A 25,153-nucleotide genomic window follows, 5' to 3' on the forward strand; every position below is an offset into this window, starting at 1 on the left:
TGAACGGAAAAGGACTGGTTTTCTAGGACGTGAAAGAAGAATTGAGGAATAGATGGGAACCCTGCTCAATGTCAGCTGAGTCCAGTGACACTGCCCAGTGTTTAAACTACTGTGTAAAGCGGACTTTGGGTCTAGCCCCCTTGTTTGAACCCCCTTAAAATGGAAGGAGTGAGGGGGCAGCTGTAGACCGTGGAACTGAGATTAGCAGCTGCTGCTATGAGCCTTCTGAAAAGCTCCTCCTAACCCAAGTACAGGGATAAACTAGCTGACTTACTTTGAAGCCTCCCACAATAGAAGGTGTTATCCAGCCCACCAGCTCATCACTGCTGCTTACTGAGATTAGCAGTGACAGAGATTGTCTGTGATGGACCAGCTGCTAGTGACACATTCCTCCTACCCGCCACCCCCTTCCAGGAGAGTAATTTGTATTGAGTCTTAAACTTGGGGAATCCCCTCCCTATTTCTTTCCTGCTTTACAATTCATACTCAAGGCCCTCTATCACGGGCTGAGGAAAACAAGTGAATTCTTTGTTGTTCACCAGCATTTCTCCTTAATCAGCCAGAGAAGTTGCATTTGCCTGACAGGATGCATTCTTGTCTTGCCGGAGCCTGAAAGCTCTGTCTCCTGGGCACTCCCACCAACTACCAGCCTGGGGACTGGCTCACTTTATAGCCATAGTGAGCTTTGTGCTAGTAGAGACTATTCAAGTCAGGAGAGTGGGTAGCTTAGTTTGACTGGACATACTTGCATGCAAGCCACCCACCCATTATAAAAGTTAACTCCTCCCACATACCTTGGTGGGGGGAAATTGCAAAGTTAGTGCCCAGAGCTGCCCAGCTCACAGGTAGGTGGGAGAAATATAGTAGCTGATAAACTGTTTCCTAAAGAGATTCCAAACCAACATTCATATGCACTCCCCACCCCCAAAAAAACCTGCCTTGAAACAGTGGCCACACTTTCTCATAATATATGCAGGTACATATGGTAGATGGATTTAATAAAAATCCATGTCAGTGCTATGCCTGATTTAATTTAGCTGTGTGTATATGTTTACACAGGCGCACACACACACACACAAACTCTCTCTCGGTACTATACAAAGAGCAAACAGATGGTCACTGATCTCATGACACCGATGCTTTGTCCCCCAAGCTGCATTACAGTGGATAAGGCAACGAAGGGCAACTTGGAAATGACAGGGATGGTTTCCCCCCAACTAGCTGCTGTTTTACATGGCAGATGAGTGACTTGGACTCAATCTGAAATATATCTTCCAAAATTCACCATGGAGGAGAGACATCTAAGTAAAAGCTGTTCACATCATCTATTTGGGGTATATTTAAACCAGCATCATCAGGCAACTATCCATAAATACCCTTCTCACATCTCATCACACTAAGATTATGCCTCATCTGACAGTTACCATGGACACAAGTGTAATACTAGCAGGGATTAGCCCCAATGAGCCTTATAACCTGGTGTAAATTCCTGCTCTGTGAAGTTACTGGAAAAGAAGAGCATTGACCAGGTGTAAGGAGGGACACATCTCTCTCCCCTTTTGACAGGGCAGGAGGCCATGCCTCCTCGTTGTTTCTCAAGCAGGAGGCAGCTCCCAGCTGGTGAGTCCACGTGGCAATTAATCCAAGTAGCAGTTAATCCCTCTGCCCAATCCCCAATCAGGGCAGTGAGCAGTTAGTGGGCCTGGCCAACAATCAGCCCAGGCCTTAATTAGTCTTTCCACCCCAGTCCGGGCAATTCACAGTTTATAGCTCAGGCTAAGTCCGAGCAATACAGCCCAGCAGTTCAGGGTGGGGAAATTAGCTCTCAACTGGGAGCAACAGCAAGTGTGCCTGGTGCCCTAGCTCTGGCAGGTGCCTAACCCATTCAGGCCTCCAAGTGGGGAAGTAGCCACCCTCCACTGGTGGGGTGCCCAGGGTAGGGGGACACAGGCCCTCCTACTCCACTGCATCCCAGCCCAGGGCTCTGTTAGTGGTAGGGTAGTTCACCACTAGGTCAGCAGAGGATCCACCCACAACATGCTGGCCAGTTCACAATAATTCCACAGCCAAACCCTATTCAGTATCCCTGGGCTCCTTTCTACCCTCCCCAGTTTGGGACACCTGGGTTCCAGAGTCATCCTCAGTCTCTCCGGGATAAACAGCCAATGGCAGCCCCAGCAGTCTATCGGCAATGCTGGTCTCCAGCAATTCAGGTAACTCCTCTGGTCAGGCAGCTGGCTCCTTTAGCTCCTGGCCCCAGCAGCAAGGAAAGGACATCCTGCTCTTCTGACAGCCCTCTCTTAGTGAGCTAGAAGGCTGGCCTTTTATAGTCCAGCTTCCTGTCCCGCCCCTCTGCTTCCGGTGGGGTGGCCACAGGTGGCCTGGTTCTGCCCACTAGGGGGCGATCTCAGGTTTTTCCCCTTCTGACAGGGTGGGAGGCCGTGTCTCCTCACTACACCAGGTTATGTTAAAAAATGCTTCAGTGAGATTATTACTACCACCAACTCCAAAGCTCTGTAAACTTAATGAAAGAGGGGAAAGCCAGTATTCTGTTTCCAAAAACTAGGGTTTGCACCTGCCCTCCAAGTTATCAGGCTCGAGCTGTGTGGATATACTTACCACCGCTTGACTGGTAAAGGTGTATTTTGAACCAGCACTTTACAAAAGGCTTGTGCTGAAAAGTTGGACTTTAATATCTTTATCTCCTTAGTCCCTTGGTGCCAATGGGTATCATGCTGGGAAGTTCCAAATCCCCACAACAACGGCTTAATGAACGGATGCTGCCCTTCTCCCCACCTCCCCCCTTAACCTGTTAATTTCTGAATACTGTTCAGTCTGGGTTTGGATCACTCCTCGGTAATACACGCACAGGAGCAACCTTGACTGATACTATTTGTGTAAAGTCCTTCTGGGACCTTACACCAGTGGAAGATCAGGCATAGCAGAGTTCCACTCCACAACGACCCCTTCCCGATGTGCCCCCTCCTTTTCCTTACACCAAGGAAGGGAGGGGCTGGCTCAGAAGATGACAGAACTTCCTCTGCCAGCTTTGCACCAGTAGAGAGTTCCTCTGCCTAGGAGGATTTCTTCATTGGCTATGACCAGCCAGTTTCAAGGACTCTTTGAGATGCATAATAAGTAGAGCAAAGTGACTTTAGCAGACCAGTGAATTCAGCCAAGAGTCCACTTTCCGCACACCTCTAGTATACCTACTGTAGGTTAACATTGCTAAAATATGAAGCTCTTGAATTTTTCTTATTGGAAAAACAGCTTGGTAAGCAAACCAAGAATTAAAATATTATATAGGCATCTCAGCCTTTATTAAATACATAATGTGACAGCAAACGGCTTGTGGTGCACAAGTATTTAAACTAGTTGTCTCCTCTTCACAATCTATTCCCCTTTTGTTCAGTATTCTTTGTGTCTTCATTTGTAATGTTTCAGCTTGGAGATATTCACTATAATTTGACATAACTACAAACTCTTTGAACAAGGACAAGTGAAAGAACACCTTGGTTTCATCAAAAATACTTTCCCTTGGCAATGTTAAAAGAAGTGTCTTTATAATTTAAGCACCAGTTGAGGAGTTCCTATGTAGCTTTGTTCGCACATGGGAATTTGATGCTGGATTGACATTGCTGGAAATGGCTAGCCCCCGTTTATCAATAAAATGGGCAGTAGCAGTGCAAGTTTCCCTTCCTCCTCCCCCACTGTTTTACCAACATTCATAAATCCTGACCTGAATGGACCAGCTTTAAGTCTGAGAGTATGTTGTTCAGTTTCTGTAGCCTCATCAGTCTCTCTCTGCTGACATTACCAACAATGTTGGACAATTTATGGTAGAAACATGTGAACACTTGGCCATTGGGTACTGGACTGAAACCACCAAACTAATTTCATATAGGGCATCAAACAGCTAGACAACAATAACTCTATATTATTGGTGACCATTTGACCTGACCTAGAAGTGAGAGGCTCTTTAAACCATTGTCTGTTGCTGCTATTTGGCCCTTCGTGTTCTAAACCATTTTAAAATAATGGAACAAAGTGACTTTCCAATACTATGTCCCATATTGAAGAAGCACGTTTCTGGGACATCCCTCAAGATAACTGTGGAGTGCTCAACTCCACCAGACAGACATGTCTTCCTACGTGGCATTTCTGTCTTTGTTCTCCTTTTCTGGACATACACCTCTACCCCGATATAACGCTGTCCTCAGGAGCCAAAAAATCTTACCGCGTTATAGGTGAAACTGTGTTATATTGAACTTGCTTTGATCCGCCGGAGCGTGCAGCCCCACCCCCCCGGAGCACTGCTTTACCGTGTTATATCCGAATTCGTGTTATATCGGGCTGTATTATATCTGGGTAGAAGTGTACTTAGTATCCTTGACAATAGAAGAGTGCATTTCTGAGTTGGCCCTGGGCAGGGATGGCTTTATTGCAACAACAGGAACTGATGACGTTTTTGTTTGTTCAGTGATTGAACTATATTTCTGGGGTGTTTGGTTTTAGGATGGTTCAGATCCAGCTAATCATATCCAAGAAACATATATTGAAAGGTCCCTCATTCACAGTGAAGGACCTCTCTGGCACTTCCTGCATTAAGTGGTTTAAATGTTAAGTCTAAGCACAAGAGTAGCAATGTGCTATTCATGTTCTGATTTCAGCAGAGTTGCTGCAGACAGCCTTAGACTTTGTTGGGATTCATTGCCTGGACCCCAGACCCATGGGTGGTGAGTTATATGGGCCCGTGATGCCTGTGCTCCACAATATTCAGGACCGTGGGACTGGCTCTACCAATATTTGGGCTTATATTTTCAGAGCCATCCCGTCCATAGGATGGACCAAGGCAGCCGACCCAGGCCCTGAACTTTGGGGGGCCCCGTGCTTCTGGGGGACACGGGGTCCAGGGCGGCTTGAGGGGTTAGCAGGGTACCTGGTGCCAGCAGCAGCGAGCATCCCGGCCCCTGTTCCGCCCCCACCCCACCTCTTCCCTCCCCTGCTCTGACCCCTCCCCATCCCATTCCACCCCTTACCCCAAGTCCCTGCCCCACCTCTTTCTGGCTTACACCCCCTCCCCCAAGCGATGCCGGGAGCCAGGAGGGCAGAGCAGAGTGGGGCGGGTTGGTGCTGTTCCTTTAAAATTAAAGAGAGAATGAAAATAGACGGAATAATGGCACCTGAAGTGCCTGTGAAAACTAGGAGATCAGAAAGAGGATTATCTGAGGGGATAGGGATAGAAAAGAATTAAACAGGGAGGAAGGCAAAAAAAAAAAAAAAAAAAAGAGGGAGGAACAGTCCGGAGAAACCAAAGTGTGTGAGGGAACATAGAGAAGAGTTAAAGCAACTGAAACCAGACAAAGTTTTGAAAATACAGATTGTACCCATAAAGAAGTACCATAACAGAGTCTATACACCTATTATTTACTCCAGTTTTCTAGGAGTAATATGGTTTGTTAAAAATAAGCCTCCCCTTAGGTAGCAAGGTTATACATAGCCACACATTACACAGATATGCCTGGATGGCCATGGTAAGGGAAGCCTATGCCCATTTAAATCTCCCCCAAGAGCAAATTTCTGAGCTAGGGAGAGAGAGGACTCCAGGTTTGCCCCAGGCCAGAAAAACAGTCCAGTCAGGGGCCAGAACCATGGTGCTGCCATGTAATGTGACGTAAGCAGCATATTGATAAGTGGGACATGTGAGTAGGCATAAAAGAGGCTGAGTCTGAGTGTAAGGGAGCTGTAATTCTATTTCCTAGCGTGGTTCTATAAGCCTGTTGTCCCGTTCACACTCCAAAAATCAGCTGTGCTAGAACATGGATGCACCTAACTGTGACAAACAACTACACACTGGTGCTTTTAGAATTGTTAATGTAGCTTGGGCCTATATTATTGTAACCAGCATGCTGAAGGGCTGGAAGAAAGTGTAAGTTACACCATCTTAGATGCATTCCTTCATTCAACCCCATATTTGGGCACGCAGTGCTATGATACACTTATTCTTCCTACCAAAAACTCATGCATGTACAAGAGAAATATCAGCCACATCCCAGCCTGGGATGCAGAATAAAGTTTTCTCTTCTGACACTGATCACATTAATCTTGCTTTTCACTAACAGGAGATATACAGTATGAGAGGAAAAGAAAAATATTAATTTAAATGCAGCATTGCTATGTCAGATCCCAGTTTAAAAGCCTGTTGTAGTTTCTTAAGAATTACTGTACCGGATCAGTGTGCTCTCAAAACGTGGAATAATCTGCATGCTCTCCCCTATGAGGTTAGCCTTGTTTCTCCATTTAAATAAAAATAGTAACGATAAATGAACTTGCATGGAAAAGGAGACAAAGAAAATGCAAATTGCCAGAATTTAAAAAAAAAAATCCCAAAAATAAATCTGATTCTAACTGTATGTGAGCATGAAATCTCCCTGCTCCCAGTTAAGAGGAGCTGACACAGCCACACAATTACTTTGGCTGTTTTATTCAGCGCTCATTTCAGTTGTTGTCCTCTTGAAATATTTCTTTTTATTTATTTTGATTTGTAGAAACAGGCACGAGGCTCCTATCCTAAGCCCCAGGCAGCCTTGACAATTCTTTAAGAGCACAACTACACAAAGATAGAGGAAGCTGCTGCTGATTTTATCTACTACAACAGCAAACGGTTAAACCTTGCAGCAAAGGAATAAATGAGGAAAATGCCCCATACTCCCTCTAAATACCCGATGCCCCTTGAACAACATCCTACTCCCCAAAAGCCACCATGGAATGAGGAACCTTGCAGCATGCCCTGGAGAGCAACAGGACTGAACTACTTCAGACCAAGGGGAGGAGTGCGTTACCTGCCAGCCATTCCTGCTCTTTTATACGGAGGGAATTCTAGCTCAGGTGCCTTTGCTAATCTCAACAGCAGCAGCATGGCTCAGGCAGAGAGGTGGTCTCTCAGATAGGCAGATCCCAAGCCATTTAGGGCTTTGTAGGTCAAACCCAATATCTTAAAATCCTCCCAGAAATCCACGGGGAGCCGGTGTAGATCACCAACATGCCATCCCTATAAACACTAGAAGGGACCTCACTCGACAGGACCTCTGCTTAGCTAACTCCGCTCCCATCTCCAAATGGACAGACCAGCTGTATCGGGTGCAGGAGAGGGTGTTTATATATTTACTTTCACTCCCTTCCACAAGGCTTTGGTAGTGACAGCATCAATAAAATCTCTCGCCTGAGTGGCACTCATAGGGTATCTCTACACTTTGCACTGGAGTGTAATTCCCAGTGGGAGGAGAAATTCCCATGCAAGCTCTGACTCAGTGTGCTAAAAATTCTGTAGCCTACAGGCACATACCTGAGGCGACTAGCCCTCCAATCACTTGCAGCACCACAACTACCCTACCTTTAGTACACTAGCTCAATCAGACCTCAAACTGGGAATTACACCCCCAGCTCAAAGGGTAGATGTACTCTGAGGTCCCCACCTCAGGACAGAGTCCAAGTAGGTGGAGCTCTTGGAATATAAATCATATTCCTCAGTCTGATCTTGCCAGCTGTGCCAGGAAGCTGTCTTGGTCAGGGACTGGAGCACGTGCTATCAAATCTTCATCTGCTGGGAAAGGACAGTATGTTAGCAGCAATATAGTGATGGAGACCATCCTTTTTGAAGTGGGCAGATAGGGTGACATAAAACAGAGACGCCTCTGTGTATAATCCCCACTGTGCTTGGGTTGGTAATATTTTTAATCTGAGATCTGGACAGTGTCCTCAGCTTCCTCTCTACCCAATTGACTTGGATTTGCCTTGATAGGAATGACTTCACTGCTGATAATTACACAGAAAGCTAGAGTGCAGGTGACGGTCATGCTGCTTTGAGCATTTGTGCCGCTTTCACCCACTCCAAACTGAACCTGTTTGGTCTGTGACTACTGCAAACACTCAATATGTCTGCGCTCAGTGTTGTCAAGAAGCAGCAAATTTAGTGCCAAAGAAAAAACAGTTCAAAAACAATTACAGTGTATCCTTCTAGAGCAGATCTCTGCTCCTACTGAACCATTCCAGGGAGGTTTTTACATTAAACAATAACAGAGGCTGACCTACATTTTCAAAACCGTGGCTGCCCTCATAAATCTAATTAGGACATTGGTGCCCCAAATTCAGAGTACAAAGCTAGGCACAAAAATGTCTGTGATTACAATATCCTTTCAGTGCATTCTGATTTACACATGTAGTTACACTATCCCCAACCTTTGGCAGTGACATCACCTCAGTAGCCCTTTCTTTTCTCCTGCCAGAATTTTATTTCCCTCCTCACTCCTCCAACAAAAACTTCAATTATTTGTATATGACCCGAAAGTGGCTTGTTCCAGCACAGGTGACCACTCATGCAGCATATGAAGGGATGTCCCTAATTTGGTGCCCAACATCCTGTAACCTAAATTGAAAAAATGAGTAAAAACCTCTTTTCAAGCAATGATCACATGCTCTGAAACGTGTGTATGATTTCAGACTGTGAGTAAAAACATTGTGGGATGGTGCACCTTTAAAATAAGCTTTGTTCTTTTTATTTTTCATACAAATTGTCCTTTCTGTTAATTTACTGATTTTATTTTTGGTCTTTCCAAGCACATATTTTTGTAGGACATAGCTGGAGAGCAGAAACACAGGAAAATATGCCGAAAGCTGATTTTTAAAAATAATTGCTCTAAGAAACTGTTTAAAATCGCACTGTGGGAGGACAAGCTTCCAAAAAAGGTTCCATGCTCTTGCCTCCAGTCTCCCACATCTTCTGAAGAATTTATGCAATTGCTTCTCAAGAAAATTGACTAAAAACCTGATGAGCTCAAACCAGTCATAGGAACACTAAGGCCAGATTTTCAAAACAGTTCCTCACCCAACTCCTCTCACATTGGCACCTAAATAAGCAACCAGATTTTCAAAAGTGTTCATCACTCAGCAGCCCCAGTCCTGGGTGCTGAGCACTTTCAAAAATCTGGCCCATTAGACTCAGAGGGTATGTCTATATAGCGTGCGCACACAAAAATCCACCGCAGTGAATCTCGGACCCCGTGTCAACTGACTCGGGTTTGCGGGGCTCGTGCTGGAGGGCTAAAAATATCAGTGTAGACGTTCAAGCTTGGCTGGAGCCCAGGCTCTGAGACCCTTCCCTCTTCACTGAGTTTCAGAGCCAGGTCTCCAGCCCAAACCCAAATGTCTGCACTTCTATTTTTAGCCCTGCTGCACAAGCCCAAGTCAGTTCACCCAGGCTCTGAGACTTGCTGCTACCAGTCTTTTTAGCTGTGTAGGCGTACCCTAAGTTGTATAAGTAGCTATTAAGAGAGTCTTCATTATAGAGTAACCTAATGCAGTCAAATGCAGCAGCTTTAGCCCCAATTAGAGTTTATTGCTGCTATTATTTCTTTGTTTATTACTTAAATGACGCTATAGCGATGCATGGCGCTTCAAAAAACAAAGGCCAAGTCCCTGCCCTGAAGAGCTTACAGTCTAAGAGCCGGATCCTGTAAACACGTACATCAATGGGACTATGCACCTGTGTAAAATTATGCATTACTGTAAAATGTTTGCAGTGTTCAACGCTAAGTTAAGTCAAGTACAGGGGGAGACGACATAGAAAGGAGGTTGGGTGGGGAGGATAAAGGAAAAGACATGATAATGCAGCCTCCAGGATCTCCATAATGCACTCACCTTTAGAGTTAATCATTTAAAAAACCAACTAACCAACCAAAAACGGAGACATCACAGACCCTGCCCCAAGGAGCTTCCAATCTAAAAGACAGACAGACCATTTTTTGCTATCATGAAGGAGAACAACAGTTTAGGATTGTTTCTGGAGGCTGATGAAAATATAGAAGGAAAAGTATTCGGATGCTAGGTTACATGCATGGAGGAGACAGACCTAATAGACATCTAAAAGCTTTTCATCTGGATGTCTAACAGCCCAGTTCTATGGTCAGCAATATTCTAGGTTGTTGGGAGAATAAAAAGGACACTGACTGACCAGGGACTATTGCTGGTAGGCAAAGGCTTGTCCACCAGCACAGTTAGAAAGCATGATGATGCTTTCCTTCAAAGGAGAGACACTTTTTTTGGGGGGGGGGGTTGTTTTTTTTAATGTGAACCTACAATTGTACTGTACTGGTGTGTGTACTACTGCACTTCTTCGTGTGATGGAATCGGAGCTGGTTTTAGGATTTTCACCTTTTAGTGGCTGGCCTACAAAAACATTCTGTCCTCACGTGACTGTCAGTGGGCAGAGATTCCCCATTAGCCCAAAGAGGAGTTTGTATATTTATTGAGTGCATAGTCCCGAGTTGGATTCCCTGTGCCAAAGTATTAATTTTAAGTTTATGACCACGGCTTGTTATGTATGCAGCCAAAAATTAGTTTTATTGTGGGAGTTAAAATGAAACTCCTGCTACTAAAGTGAACTTTTACAGTGATTGGGGTGGAGACTTTGTTCACTATCCAGCAACAGTCTGTGCTCAAGTCCAAGGAAAATTTCATCAGCTCTGGGGCTTCAAGATTTGAGAAAAAAAACACTTGAGAAGCTAACAAAATCAGCATGAGTGTCAACTGAACATTTTATTCTAGAACTGAACTGTGATGTAAATGACAAGACAGAAATTGAGCCTAATGAATGGTTGGCTTAGTAACCCTTAGATCTGATTTAAATCTGTCTCAGAGAGTCATATGTAGAGTTTAAAGCCAGAAGGGACCATCAGATCATCAAGTATGACCTCCTGTATAGCACAAGCCACCAACACCACCCAGCACCTGCACGCTAAACCCAACAAACAAAATTAGACCACCAAAGTATTACACCCACAGGAGACTAAACTATTATGTGCCACAGGCAGAGAACAGGAGGGACCGACATGCACCAATGCCTGAGGCCTCTGCAAAGGCAGGGAATTGATTAAGTGAGATATACTCAGATAATCCTGGTATGTGACCTGCACCACATACTGCAGAGGAGGGAAAAATAAAACCAAGGTCATACCACGGTTTGGCTTGGAGGAAAATTCCTTCCTGATCCTTTGTTTAGATATATTGATTTGTTCTGCAAACTAAGAAAAAGTTATTTTCTTCCTTCCCTTTTCTGTTTTAGAGACTGTTCTCTCTTCAGTTGGGGGTGGGGTGAGGAGGAGTTTTTTCAGATTTTACTTGCCAGTCAGTTTCTTAAAAGTTATGGGCCAAGTTTTCTAAAACAGCCACTGAATTTGTGTTTGCACTTCTTGGCACACATCTATTTGCAGGTGAAAATAACATACTTTTGACATCCACCTATTCAGTTTGCAAGCACTGACATATTAACACCTACAGATCATATAGATAGAGGTCAACAGTCTGTTTGCAGGCACAAATTTAAACATGGTGTAAAAACACTTTTGAAAGCTTGGGCCATCTAATGGATTTCCTTTTGTTTTCTGATTAATGCATGTTAAGATCTAGAATAGAGTTTACCTTAAACGTAGAAATTGCATCTCTGCACTTTATGCGTGAAAATGTTAGAATTCATTTCCCATCCTTCACAACTCTGCCTTGATTGTCACACATTAAATGTGACCCAAATAACTCTGGTGTGTTCTCCCCTTTATTATTTATGTTAAAGAAATGGATGTCAAATCATTTTAAGCTTCCAGCAGTCCCGCATTTTGGGCCTCTCATTGTGACCCACTTTTAGGCATAGACACATTTTAAGAGAGAGGATAGAAATCATATTTTTGAACCTGGATGGCCAGTCTCTCAGCTAGACTTCAGCATAAGATACTTCCTTCAGTACGGACTTTGAGAATAGAGGCTGGATTCCCCTGGGTTCCAATTGCCAGCTAGGAGCTTGGAGCCTCTCTCTTTCTGAAGAAGTATTTCATGTTTGTGCCCACACTGATATCTATTCCTCATTTAAAAATAAACACTCTTGAAGATATTTGGAAGGTCCTATGTCCCCAGCTAGTCACTAGGGTACATCAACACAGCAATAAAAGACCCACAGCACAGCTTTTGGGCTCACGGGACTCGGGCTCCGGGGCTGAAAATAGCAGTGTAGATATTCAGGCTTGGGCTGGAGCCCCGGGCTCTGACACCTTGCGGGAGGGTCTCAGATCCCAGGCTCCAGCCCAAATATCTACACTGCTGTTTATAGCCCCACAAGCCTGAGTTGATTGACCTGGGCTCTGAGACTCACTGCCATGAGGTTTTTTTATTGCAGTGTAGAGGTACCCTAAAAAGGAGTTCAAATGTTGTGTATTTCCGTTAGAGTATCTTTTGGTCTATGCTCATGATTTATTCGTGGTTCTGCTATAAGGAATGTCTTTGACTTTTGGATTTTACACTAGAGAGGCCACATACAAGCTGATTTTTGCCACAGTCCATATTAAGAACTCCAAGCGTGCCCCTATTTGGGGAAACAGTAGTTATTTGTAGAAGCTTTAAATGTTAAAATTCCACTTATCCTAGAGTTTGAAATATTAGGTTTATGATAGTCTCCTTTCCCAGATTTCTCATTCCTTGGAAAGGTACAGATTTGCCTTCCTTGTTAGAGAGACACACTGATCTTTTAACAAGGACCTTGACCTCTACTGACTTGGTGTGTATCATTCAGGTATTTCATTTAAAGTCAAGCCCAGATGATAAAGCTGAGGACATTTGGGATCTATCTTTGGCATCCTTGCAGTAAGATATAATACACGTTCTAGCTAACGATCCCAAAGTTCTTTACAAACAATTGGTGCCAAATTCTGGTCCCATTGAAATCAGCTCCCATTGACTTCAGTGAAACTAGACCTGACCTTTAATGAATTCAGCCTCTCAATCCTCCTGTGCGGTTGGTGGTATCCATTCCCATTTTACAGGTAGAGTTATGAGGCAAGGAGAAATTAAATGACTTGCGCAAGGTCACATATGAAGACTGACAATGCTGTAAAGTCAATTAAAATAATCTTTAATATAGTTAAAGTATAACAGTAGTAGAGTCTTATTCCTTTCTAATAACCGGGAATAAATTTGCTGCCCTTGAGCCCTATATTTGATTTTCTGCATTTCTTTCATGAGTGGAACCTATGCATGCAGAACAAGAGCAAAATGTGCAATACTGTGCACTAAGTAGTTTTGGATGTCCTCCAAGCACTACAGTGCTTTGTTTCTTATCATATTTTTGTCCTCTATCTGGACTTCTAATGTCAACCTATTGTAGGTCCAAAATGGGGGTATTGATTTTAATAGGAGAAGGATTTGGGCCCTCTTTAATGCAGTTTTGCACAAGATGAAGGCTGCTGCTTTGCATCTGGTTTCTGAGAGTTCACTTAAAAAAATGCAGAGATTTGCCTTGAAAACTAGTCCTTGCGTGTCTCTCACCTTTACAAAGAAAATTATGGACACTTTGTAGAGTCCAAAGAAAAGGTGAAAGGCCTGAGAAGATCAAAACACTTTTTGTTTTTAATTCCCCTAGCCTCCCCCTTATTACTGATTTCCTAACCCATCCATTCTCCAATGTTGTAGTGTTTAGTGGCACAGGGAAAATCCATCATTACTATTAAAAAGGTCATACACAAGAGCACATTAGCAAGTATTGATGTGTTGTATTTTGTTGTAGTTGCATTTATTGCTTTTAAACCTATATGACTGAATACTAGGGCCAAGAACTAACCCTGGTGGGACCCCTCTAGAAACACTCCAACCAGATGATTATTACATTTTGAGACCTATCATTTAGCCAGCTTTTAATCCATTTAATGTGTGCAACCTTGATTTTGTATTTCTCTAGTTTCTTAATCAAAATGTCATCTGGTACCAACTCAAATGCCTTGTAGAAGTCTAAGAATATTACATCAACACTGTTATCTTTATCAACCAAACTTGTAATCTCATCAAAAAAGGTATCGAGTTTGACAAGATCTATTTTCCATAAACTCATTAGACATTAATTGTATTACTCTCCTTTAATTCTTTATTTATAGAGTCCTGTATCAGCCATTCCATTATTTTGCTCAGGATCTATGTCAGGCTGACAGGCCTATAATTACTCAGGTCATCCCATTTATTCTTTTTAAATATTGTCCCAATATTAGCTTCCTTCAAGTACCCTGTAACTTTTCCAGTGTTTCAAGACATATTGAAAATCTATATTAATGGTCCAGAGAGCTCCTCAACCAGCCCTTTCAAAACTCTTGGATGCTAGTTATCCAGACCTACTGATTTTAAAATGTCTAACTTTAGTAGCTGCTGTTCAACATCCTCCTGAATTACTGTTAGAATGGAAAGTGTTTTATCATCACTGGATAGCACTACTTTATCCAACCTTTTCCCAAATATAGAACGGAAGTATTCATTGATCTCTTCTGCCTTTTCTGCATTATTATTGACAGTCCTACCATTTCCATCTAGTAATGGACCAACAACATTATTAGGATTCCTTTTCTTGGTAATATACATAACTCCGTCTTATTGTCCTTGTCTCCGTTGGCCAAAGAGTTCACCTTATGTCCTTCTGCTTCTCTTATCAATTTTCTACATTTCATAGCATCCAGTTTATATTCATTGCTATCAACTTCTCTTTTTTCCATTTTTTTTTATAGCTGCTTTCACTTCCCGCTAAGCTAGGTTGGATTTTTAATCAGTGTAATCTTCTTTCTTGATTGTGTCTTTTGGGGCATCTAATAAAATGTTCTTAAACGGATCCTAATTATCATTCTCAATTTTCAGTTTAAATTCCTTCTTCCACCTGATTTGGCAAATAATTGTTTTCAGCTTTGTGAAATTGGCCCCTTTAAATCATCACATTTAACTATATTACTGTTTTGGACTTTATTCTGTTTGCACATAACAAATGTAATCAAGTCATGATCACTCGTACATGGGCATCCACTAATTATTAGTTCTGTGATCAATTCCTCTTTATCTGTCAGGATGAGGTTTAATATAGAATTCCCCCACATTGGATGCAGCACTTTTTCAGTTAGGAAATTGTCATCTAGGTTTTTAGAAATTCCAAGGACATTTTAGCACTGGCAGCAGGAGGTCTCCACCATATATCATTCAGATTGAAATCTCCCATGGTAAGGCAGTTCCCCGCCCCCCTCCCCCCCACCCCATACACACATTGTATCCAGGTACTTTAAAAGCCGGCTATCATATTCTCTCGAGCGATTTGGTGACCCGTAACAGACACCAACTAGTGCTTTATCTTATGCATCTGTTAGAATATTGATCCATAAACATTCAAAATGATTTGCTTTCGAGGTGTCCATGACTCAAAAACCATTAATGCCATTTTTATATAGAATGCCACTCCCCTATCTTTTGCCCATTCATCCCTTCCCTATAACTGTATATTTTAAAATTCCAATCATGTGAATTTTCCCACCAGGTTTCAGTAATACCAACTAGGTCAAATTTATTCTCATAAATGAGCAATGCTAATTCCTCTTGTTTATTACTTGGGCTCCCAGCATTGACATATAGGCAATTAAATAATTTCTTCTCCTCATGACCCTTGATGCCTGATTAATTTTGTTTTCAGCATCTTGATTTTGTGCTAAATGAATGTTCATTTGTTTCCAATTTTCACCTTTACTTTTTTGTTGTTAGATTAAAGCCCTCATGACTAGTCTAGCCAGTCTGTTCCCTAGAAGATTGGTTCCCATTCTACTGAGGTGGAGGCCATCCAAACTGTACAGCCCCCTCTACTCATAGAAGCTGGACCTACGTTCCTCAAAATGAAAACTCTCAATCCTAACACTACTTACCTAGCCAGTGATTCATTTCCAGAATCTTCCGCCTTCTATCTTCCTTTGTTCATTGGACAGGAAGTATCTCCAAAAAAATCACAAGGACATTCTTCTCCTTTAGCACCCTACAGACTTCCTGAAGTCTGTGAAGTATCCCATGAAACAATGTCATTAGTGCGGATATGCACTGGATATCTACCAGTGGATCATTGTCCGCTGACTTCAGAAGCCTATAAAATCTTCAGTGAGTTATGAGGCAAGGAGAAATTAAATGACTTGAGCAAGGTCACATACATCTTGCCTCCAGGAACAGAGCACACCATCTGATGCCCATCTGTCCGTTACAGAACTTTCTTTCAATCTCCTTAGTATAGAATCTCCTTTGATAGTTGGAGATCTCTTTGCAGACTTGCTTGATTGTCTTGTGAGTTAGGCTGAGTAGCCATTCACAGGAGTGTCCCATACATCTCTGCATTCCACTCAACCAACTGGATCTTCAGAGATATTTTCTGCAGTTTCCATGCTAAGAACACAATGATTAAATACTTCTCGCTATAAGTAAGTCCTCCTGGTCCTCTTTTCTCATAGTCACAGCCTGCCCATCCTCATCTGCCTCCACACATATAGAATGCTGCCTGGTCCTCTTGTCTCTGATGGTTACAAACTGCCCAGCCTCCTTTCTGGTTTCCACACACTCTGGCTCCTTGGCGGCCAGCTCCTTTCTTTCTTGAATCTGGGGTGGTGATATTTCCCAAATCAGATTATCCAAAATCTCCTCACCCTCTCTGATGATCCAGTGTCTGTTCTTTTTCTTCCAACCCAGTCATAATTTCACACTTCATACAGAGGAAGTTCATTCTGGTTTCAGGCAGGAAAGAAAACGTGGTATATCTGTTGCAGGTCAGCACTGTTCCATCACGCTACTGAGCATAGAACTTCATATAGAATGAAAGCCTAGCATATTCCCTGTCTAAACTCCCGCTGAAACTCCCATTTGCTGCTCCTGTTTGCCAGGCAACTGACATATACTAAACCTCACTGCTTAAACCCACCCCCTAAATAACAGGGAGGAATTACTCACTCATACTTCAGACACTGGAGCTGATCAAAGACCCCAGGATGACAGCCACATGGTTCTCACGAAGACATAAACAAACAAACCTGTCTTACCTGGCTTATTCAGAGCCCACAGCCCAGTCACATGACCCTCTTGGAAAACAAAACAAACAACAGATGGACTAAACACACCACTTACCAAGTGCCTCTGTCTCCAAGTACAGGATCCATGGCTACTCTTTCTGGAACTTCCATCAATTGGGCTTCCCTTAGGTCTGTCTAGGTTAAGTACTTGGCTTCTGATCGTACCCCATAGACCAGAAGACAGAACTTCAAGATTTAAGACTCCCTGCCAGGCTAGAGGAGTCCTGAACCTGTCAGCTTCACTCAAATTGCAGGTGAGGAAAGAGCAGCTGTAGGTGAGTGGGTGATGCTCCATATTTGCAGGCGTTGCTTGCAGACATTAAGGGAGTTGATACTGGGTAGAAAGAAACCTCTTTCAGAAAATGAAATACTTCCACACATTAGCTAAGCAGATAGGGCATATTCACCCATTGCTCCTGAATGAAATATACCTGCAACAGTGCAACAACCCAACTGTGGATAGAAAGACAAACATACACTTTCACGGACACTGAAAATGCCAATGTTCTAAAAATATCCTAGGATATTAAACCTACTATGGAATGCTAACAGCCCTTCAACTGTGTGAAAAAATCACTTCTTAAAGCCTTTACCATAGAAGAGTTTTCAAATAGTGTTAGGAATTTTTTTGCTTCCATCATGTGATACAGACAGAAGTTCTAATTTTTCCAGTGTAATTTTTTAACATAGAAAGCCACAATATCTAGCACAAGATACTGTATAATTTATATTGAACTATGTAATAGAGATTAACCTTTTACTCAGGGTGGTTTTGCACTGCAAAGTGACTATGTAGAAATGGTGGTCTTTTATTGGACTAACTTCTGTGGGTGAGCGAGATAATTATGAGCTCTGTGTAAGCTCAAAAGGTCGTCTCTCTCACCAACAGATGTTGGTCCAATAAAAGATATTACCTCACCCACCGTGTTCTCTATGTAGAAATGGCACTTTCTTACTATGGGGGTGGGGGGGGAGAAAGAGCTGATCTGGCCCCTGAAATCTGTAATCTTGGCCCTGGTCTACACTAGCGGGGGGGGAGGGGAAGGGATCGATCTAAGTTACGCAACTTCAGCTGTGTGAATAACGTAGCTGAAGTCGACATACTTAGATCTACTTACCACGGTGTCTTCACTGCAGTAAGTCGACGGCTGACGCTCGCCCGTCGACTCCACCTTTGCCTCTCGCCGAGCTGGAGTACAGGAGTCGACGGGAGAGCACTCGGGTTGATTTATCGCGTCTAGACTAGACGCGATAGATCGATCCCCGCTGGATCGATCGCTGCCCACCGATTCGGCAGGTAGTGTAGACGTACCCTTGGAGAGGCAAAGGACAGAATCCACGCAAGGCCACAATAAGAAACACGTCACAGCTCTAAATTAACTATATAGCACTTAGAAACTACGATAACAGGTGCTACAGAGAAAGCGTGGAAAGATTTCTCTTTGTGTGTTCAAAGTCATAACTGCTAACTAGTCAACACAATTGTTAACAGTTTGAGTTACAGTGGCTGGCAATTAGGAAAGGCTTCATTTCACTTATAAAATGAGCACATTTAATCTGGAGTTATTGAGAGGCCATAAACAAGGAACTCCATGATATTGCTCTTAGAGTCACTGTTTAGCGTGGACCTGAATAAATGAATTGACATGAATTGGAAGCATTGGTAAAAATCTTTAAGCTCCCAAAGCAATAACTGGACATATATTAAAAACTTTATTATTATGGAGAAATGTATTTTAAAACAAAATAATAATAATTTCCTTTTCTACTTACCTTTCAAGACCCACATTCATGGTTCCTCTGCCGTCCCCTTTAAAAATTGGAGATATTGCAGGTACCTTAAAGCCATGGAGGCAGTGCATGAAACTGCTGAACTGTAAGTGTTAATGATCCAGGAGCAGTGACAGAGGAAAGGACAGCTCTTGAACTCAGCTATTGGCAAATTAGTAAATGAGTAACTCAGTCACTTTCATTTTTTTTCCGCTTTGCCATTAATTAAGAGCTGTCTCTCCTATTATATATGATTTAGTAAACTAACATTTGTCTTGAATAGTCTTCATTAAATTTATATTGTCTTCCTTATAAAAGTACATTAGGTAAAGAGGCTGGCTTCTTACAGTCTTGTTAGCTTTCTATATAGGACTTATTTTCAGAAATGGTCCTTTGAAAATTTGATCCAAAATTTCCCCAAACATTAGGAAAGTTTGTATCTTCCTCTGAGCCTGGCAGTTCTCATAAATTCCAATATTAAAGCTCTTGGGATTATTTTATCTCATAAATCACATTTTTCTGCTACATTATCTGCTTGGTTTTATTTCTTAGCAGTTAAAAAGAAAAAAACGGAGACATTCATCAGGGCTCCAGTAGAAAGCATCTAGTAAAAAAAGGAAGTCTTTAATTAAACACTTGAGGCCAAAATCATAGAAATATAGGACTGAAAGGGACCTCAGTAGATCGCCTAGTACAGTCCCCTCAGTGAGGCAGGACTAAGTGTTATGTAGACCATCCCTTGACAGGTGTTTTCTAACCTGTTTTTAAAAGCCTCCAGTGACAGAAATTTCACAACCTCCCTGTTGTTGCAGTGCTTAGCTACCTTTACAGTTAGGAAGTTTTTCCTAATGTCTAACCTAAATCTCCCTTGCTGCAATTTAAGCCCATTATTTCTTGTCCTGTCTTTGTGGTTAAGGAAAATAATATATCACCTCCTCTTTATAACAATATTTTACATACTTGAAGACTGTTATGTCCCCCCTCAATCTTCTCTTTTCCAGCTGAAACAAACCCAGTTTTTTCACTCTTCCCCCATAGGTCAGGTTTTCTAGACCTTTAATCATTTTTGTTGCTGTCCTCTGGACTTTCTCCAGTTTGTCCACATCTTTCCCAAAGTGTGATGGCCCAGAACTGGACACTCCAACTGAGGACTTATCAGTCCTGAGTAGAGTGGAAGAATTACTTCTTGTGTCTTGCTTACAACACTCCTGCTAACAGATCTCAGAATGATCCGCTCTCCAGCAGCAGTGCCGGGCGGGGAAGCCCCCATACCCCAAGCCCACTCTGCGACAACAGTGCTGGGTGGGTGGAACAGAGGAAGCCCCTCCCCCAGCAGTCCCCGACCCCATCCCCGGCAGAAGTCCCTGGGCAGGGGAAGCCGCAGCACCCCCACCCATCCCCAGCAGAAGCCGCAGGGAGGCAGGGGAAGCCGCCATGCCTGACCCCGCTGTCCGGCAGAAGCACTGGGCAGGTGGGACGCAAGAAGCCCCAGCGTCCTGACCCTGATCCCCTGCAGAAGCACTGGGGGCAGCAGGGGAAAACTCCAGCACCTGGACCCCTGCTGCAGCCCTGGGACTGGAGGAGCTCTCACTCCCCACTGCACATCACGGGGCCATGGTACAGGGACAGAGCTTCTCTGGTCTTGGGGCCACAGTGGCGGGGTGGGCAGAAAGGAGCAAAAGGGCTGCAGTGGGCAGGGGACCCTGGGTGGAAGGGACAGAAAGGGGTGGGGCTGTGGGCAGGACCACAGGCGGAAGGGGCCGAACAGGTGTGAGGCCACAGATGGAAGGGGTGGGGGAGGCCCCCCACTTACTCTGGCCCAGGGCCCCAGGAAACCTTAATCCACCTCTGAAGGAAAAGGTAGAGCAAAGACAAGATCTTTGAGAACACTAAAGGTAAATGGACATATTAAAATCAGACATTGTTAAATGTTAGGCAGAACATGAGCTGAGCAATTTGGGGACTTTATAAATCAAAATAATAAATATTTAGGTTTTCTGATTCTACTTATTGTTTAACTGAAACTTGTGTTGCTCTGTAACCTTTAGAGCATTTGATTCTGTTGAGATTTTTTTCTATAAAATAATTTAAATGTAGGAGGAAAATTCAGTCCTTTTCAATCCATATCTGGAGAAGTGAATTTGGCAGCAGCATTAATAACCTCCAGAACCAAGCTGGCACGAAAATTCAACAGTGACAAATGGATCTCAATACACAGCGACCAGCTGAGAAGTGATCTTCTTGGATCTGTGAATGCTAGAAAATTTGGGAATGTAAAAATAAATTATTTGATTAGCTAAGGGTGACTCTGGATTGGAACCATTTCTCTCCATGCTGTTGAGGAGAGAAATAAAGAAACATGTGATGTGGTCACTTCCTTTTTATCTCCACTAGGCTATTGGTGGGTGACTATGTTTCCCACACTTTATGTGGCTCAGGAAGGTGTTATTTTACTCACCTCCACAAGATGACCTTAGCCAGGTGAATCGAGCTAAAACTACAACTTGCCATGTCTACATTAAGATTTTGTGTGTTAGCTATCACATTGTACAAATACACCTGTTTTTACTAGTGTAGACATGCCCCATGACAACAGTGAATTTGTGTTCTCCCTCATCACAAAGTAGTAAAAAAAAAAAATTCTTAGCAGGTGATTTAAAACTATGTTTCAGTCTTGTTAGCTATGTTAATATAGTAATCATATTAACCCCCCAAAAAGCCCAACATGGCATATATCAGTCTGTGTCTCTGTTGTGTAAGTGTTGGATTGTGTTGCACTGATGATTCAGCCCAATCAAGCATATCAGCCAGCTTGAGGCCTCAGCAGATAAATAGCCTACTCTGCCTTACCTTTTACTTTTTCAAAGAATAGTGGTAGAGACATAATTTACCACTGAGCAGATAGTCAAAGTGGATATGCTTTTCTTTTCCACTTCCAAGCTTACCACAAAGCTAAAAGAATCACAGAGTCCTGGTGACAGGTTTCAGAGTGGTAGCTGTGTAGTCTGTATCAGCAGAAAGAACGAGGAGTACTTGTGGCACCTTAGAGACTAACACATTTATTTGGGCATAAGCTTTCGTGGGCTAAAACCCACTTCATCGGATGCATGAGTCCCGGTGGAACTTGTTCTGGGATGGGGTGGGTGGACGGGAAAGCACACTATGCTAGTAATATTTGCAGTGCAGTAAACTCCCCTTTAAATTGTAGCCACTGAAATCACACAATGCCATGAACCACTTTTCTCACCTCCTTCCTTGAAATGTAAAACTGAGTCAACCACAACCCCACTTCAATCATAACTATCTGCTAAAGCAGAACACTTCATCCATCAGGTTTTTCAGCAAGACAACTTGTCTTCTGTTTTGAGAAAAACAAAAAACTTTGCCATTTTCCATGTAGATTTCATGCTAAACCATCACTCATCACATAATATTCCATATTAAATTTTTAAAAATAATAATAATAAGTAATAAAAGATTCCTGGTTGAGATGACATCTGCATAGCTGAATGGCATAGAGATTTGTTTCTCGTTAACAAAAATCACTTACTGGAAATCAAACATTATTTTCTAGGAAACAGCATGGCGAGGGGGCCCATGCCAAAGCATTTTTTATTGCATTTCAAATTTTTACAAGTTCATGATGTAAAGGTAATTAAAATGTGTGGACTTCTGAGGTCTCTAATGGGCCTACCCAAACCAGCTGGGTGTATTGCAACAAGTTCTTTTTCTCTTACCTGAATTACTTTTTGCTGCATTATTTCTTCTTCTCTGTATTAGTACCATGTTATTTGTCTATATAGTTCATCATCCTACAGCTAGATTAGACTCTGCAACATCAAATCCTATGCATATCTTCTGAAACACTGTTGTTCCTGGAGTTCTGAGTGCTTGCATAACTTGGGTGTGGGTACCTGCATACACACATACAAAACCATGTCTTGAGTCAGCTGATACGCATGGAAAATCAGACTGAGTTAATGTTGAATTAATTATCTCTATGCACAACTTGAGTTTACATTGCTTAATACTATTGTTGGCCCTCAGATAATAGCATCATATATTGCTCTTTTAAAGCCCCGTCCTGTGTAGCACCAATTGTACCTATTAGTCTCTTAAATTCCTGTTGACATCAGTGGAAGTTGAGTGTGTCATACTCACAGAAAAAGACCTTTATAGCATCCTTCATCTGAGGAGGATGGTTGTCTTATATGTATACAATGTTTCATGTTGAAGTATGCCAAAGCATCTTTACAAGGCTAATTAATCAGATACAAAACCTGCAATTCATTGACCCTGTTTAGGATTAATCTGATAACTGATCAAGATGCTGAGAACATTGCATCTGCTTCTTAAGGCTGTCTTCCATATCGCTATGTTTTTATTGTAGTGGGTACGTGCTGCACCTGTAACAACAATGGTTAAAAAAGACAAATAAAATGGGGGATTTGCAGTGTCATTCAGAAGTGACAATTAAAGCAAGAGCCAGAAACACAATATATTGGCACAGGGTAGGATAAGAACATAAGAACATAAGAATGGCTGTACCGGATCAGACCAAAGGTCCATCTAGCCCAGTATCCTGTCTACCGACAGTGGCCAATGCCAGGTGCCCCAGAGGGAGTGGACCAACAGGCCATGATCAAGTGATCTCTCTCCTGCCATCCATCTCCATCCTCTGACAAACAGAGGCTAGGGACACCATTCCTTACCCATCCTGGCTAATAGCCATTAATGGACTTAACCACCATGAATTTATCCGGTTCTCTTTTAAACGCTGTTATAGTCCTAGCCTTCACAACCTCCTCAGGTAAGGAGTTCCACAAGTTGACTGTGCGGTGCGTGAAGAAGAACTTCTTTGTATTTGTTTTAAACCTGCTGCCTATTAATTTCATTTGGTGACCCCTAGGTTCTTGTATTATGGGAATAAGTAAATAACTTTTCCTTATCCACTTTCTCCACATCACTCATGATTTTATATACCTCTATCATATCCCCCCTTAGTCTCCTCTTTTCCAAGCTGGAAATGGACCAGGATGGACACTAAAATCAGTTAGTAGCCCACAACAGAGCCTTTTTTATTGACAGATATAGGCATGACCTTTGGGTGCTATGGTTCTTATTAATAGGGGTCAGGGACTGGCTTCTTTGAATTAGGTTTGACATACAGGGAGGCAGGAAATCCTGAGAGAACCAATTAAACCAGCTTTTTCCGATTTACCACCATTTTTTTCCAATCTGGAAAAAGTGGCTTTGCTCTTTTTCCTTGTTTATGATTTTAGTAGGCTATGTTCAGGGATCGTTTTGAATTTCTGAGTGGCAGTAGGGTTGTTCTGTGGCTATTACTACAGCTGAAGGTCTGCAGTAGTCTCTGAGGAATGGCTGGTTGAATGTTCTGGAACTATTCTCAAGCCTCATCATACCAACCTGGGAGCCATCTTTGCTGACAAAACCAAAGGGAAGAGCATAACAAACCCCATTCAGAGATGCACCTGAAGCATCTCCCCCTTTATCAGGCCATAGACCTAAGGCAAAGATTATTAGAACCATACCAGTAGAGAGATGGCCCAGGGCTTAGTGTGGGGTGCCAGAGATCACTTTAAATCTTTTAATGAAACAACATGATTGACCCAGAGAAATCAACTTCCAGCTACCCTCACTGTCAAGTTATTCCTCTCCTTGTGCCATAGATAAATAGATGCAAATGAGGTAAATTTGGTCTACTAATGCTGAGGCTCAGCACAGCCCCTGGATGCCGTAGGAGTGTGCGAAGTGAAATGGAGGAAAGCTGTGGGCTGTGTTCTTTGGTTGTCCCCATCCTTGAGATGGTTGCTAATTGCAGTGGTTCTAGGAGGCTGGGTGGGAAGACTTCTGCACTGATTTATAACCCTATGCAACTCAAGCATCTTCAGCAGCTGTGTATGGAGGGTTAGCCAGCTCACAGTGTGCCTCCCCTTTTCTGAATTTTTAGTGATTCCAGACTTTGTTGGGAAATAACATCAATTTAGGGATTTCCTTCACGTTTATAAAATCCACCTTGGGTGGGAGAAGCTAATCACTTTCCGGACTTTTTCCTGCCCCTGTTTCTCATTTTGAGGTAATTGTGTGTGGCCTCCTATTTGCAGGCATCAGAGGTGGAGAGACAACTCTCAATGCAGGTCCATACCCTTCGAGAGGACTTCCGGGAGAAGAACTCATCAACCAGTCAACATATAGTACGACTCGAAAGTCTCCAGGCTGAGGTAAGTGGCCTTCTGATCATGGTGGTTTAAGGTTTGATACGTCTCTCAAGGTACTCAGTGATATTTTAATCTTATGTAATGAACCCCTCTGAACTGGGTAAACAAAACCAAATTCCTAATCGTGATAGTTTGTGCCAGCAAGAAAAAGGGATGCTAGCTAGAGGGCAGAAGGAGCTAATTAATTTAGTTGGCCACCTGTGTTTC

The 25,153-nt window shown here is 42.8% G+C and overlaps 1 protein-coding gene across 2 annotated transcripts in view; it reads left to right on the forward strand.

Annotated features, from left to right (window-relative positions):
- Positions 1 to 25,153, forward strand: part of BICDL1 (BICD family like cargo adaptor 1) — a 75,380-nt gene that overhangs the window by 20,610 nt on the left and 29,617 nt on the right. For both annotated transcript variants that reach the window (XM_054007017.1, XM_054007018.1), the window contains exon 3: positions 24,833 to 24,949. In XM_054007017.1, coding sequence (XP_053862992.1) covers positions 24,833 to 24,949 — 117 coding nt within the window. The remainder of the gene's footprint in view (positions 1 to 24,832; positions 24,950 to 25,153) is intronic.

The sequence above is a fragment of the Malaclemys terrapin genome, chromosome 16 (genome assembly GCF_027887155.1).
Source record: "Malaclemys terrapin pileata isolate rMalTer1 chromosome 16, rMalTer1.hap1, whole genome shotgun sequence".
Lineage (NCBI taxonomy): Eukaryota > Metazoa > Chordata > Testudines > Emydidae > Malaclemys > Malaclemys terrapin.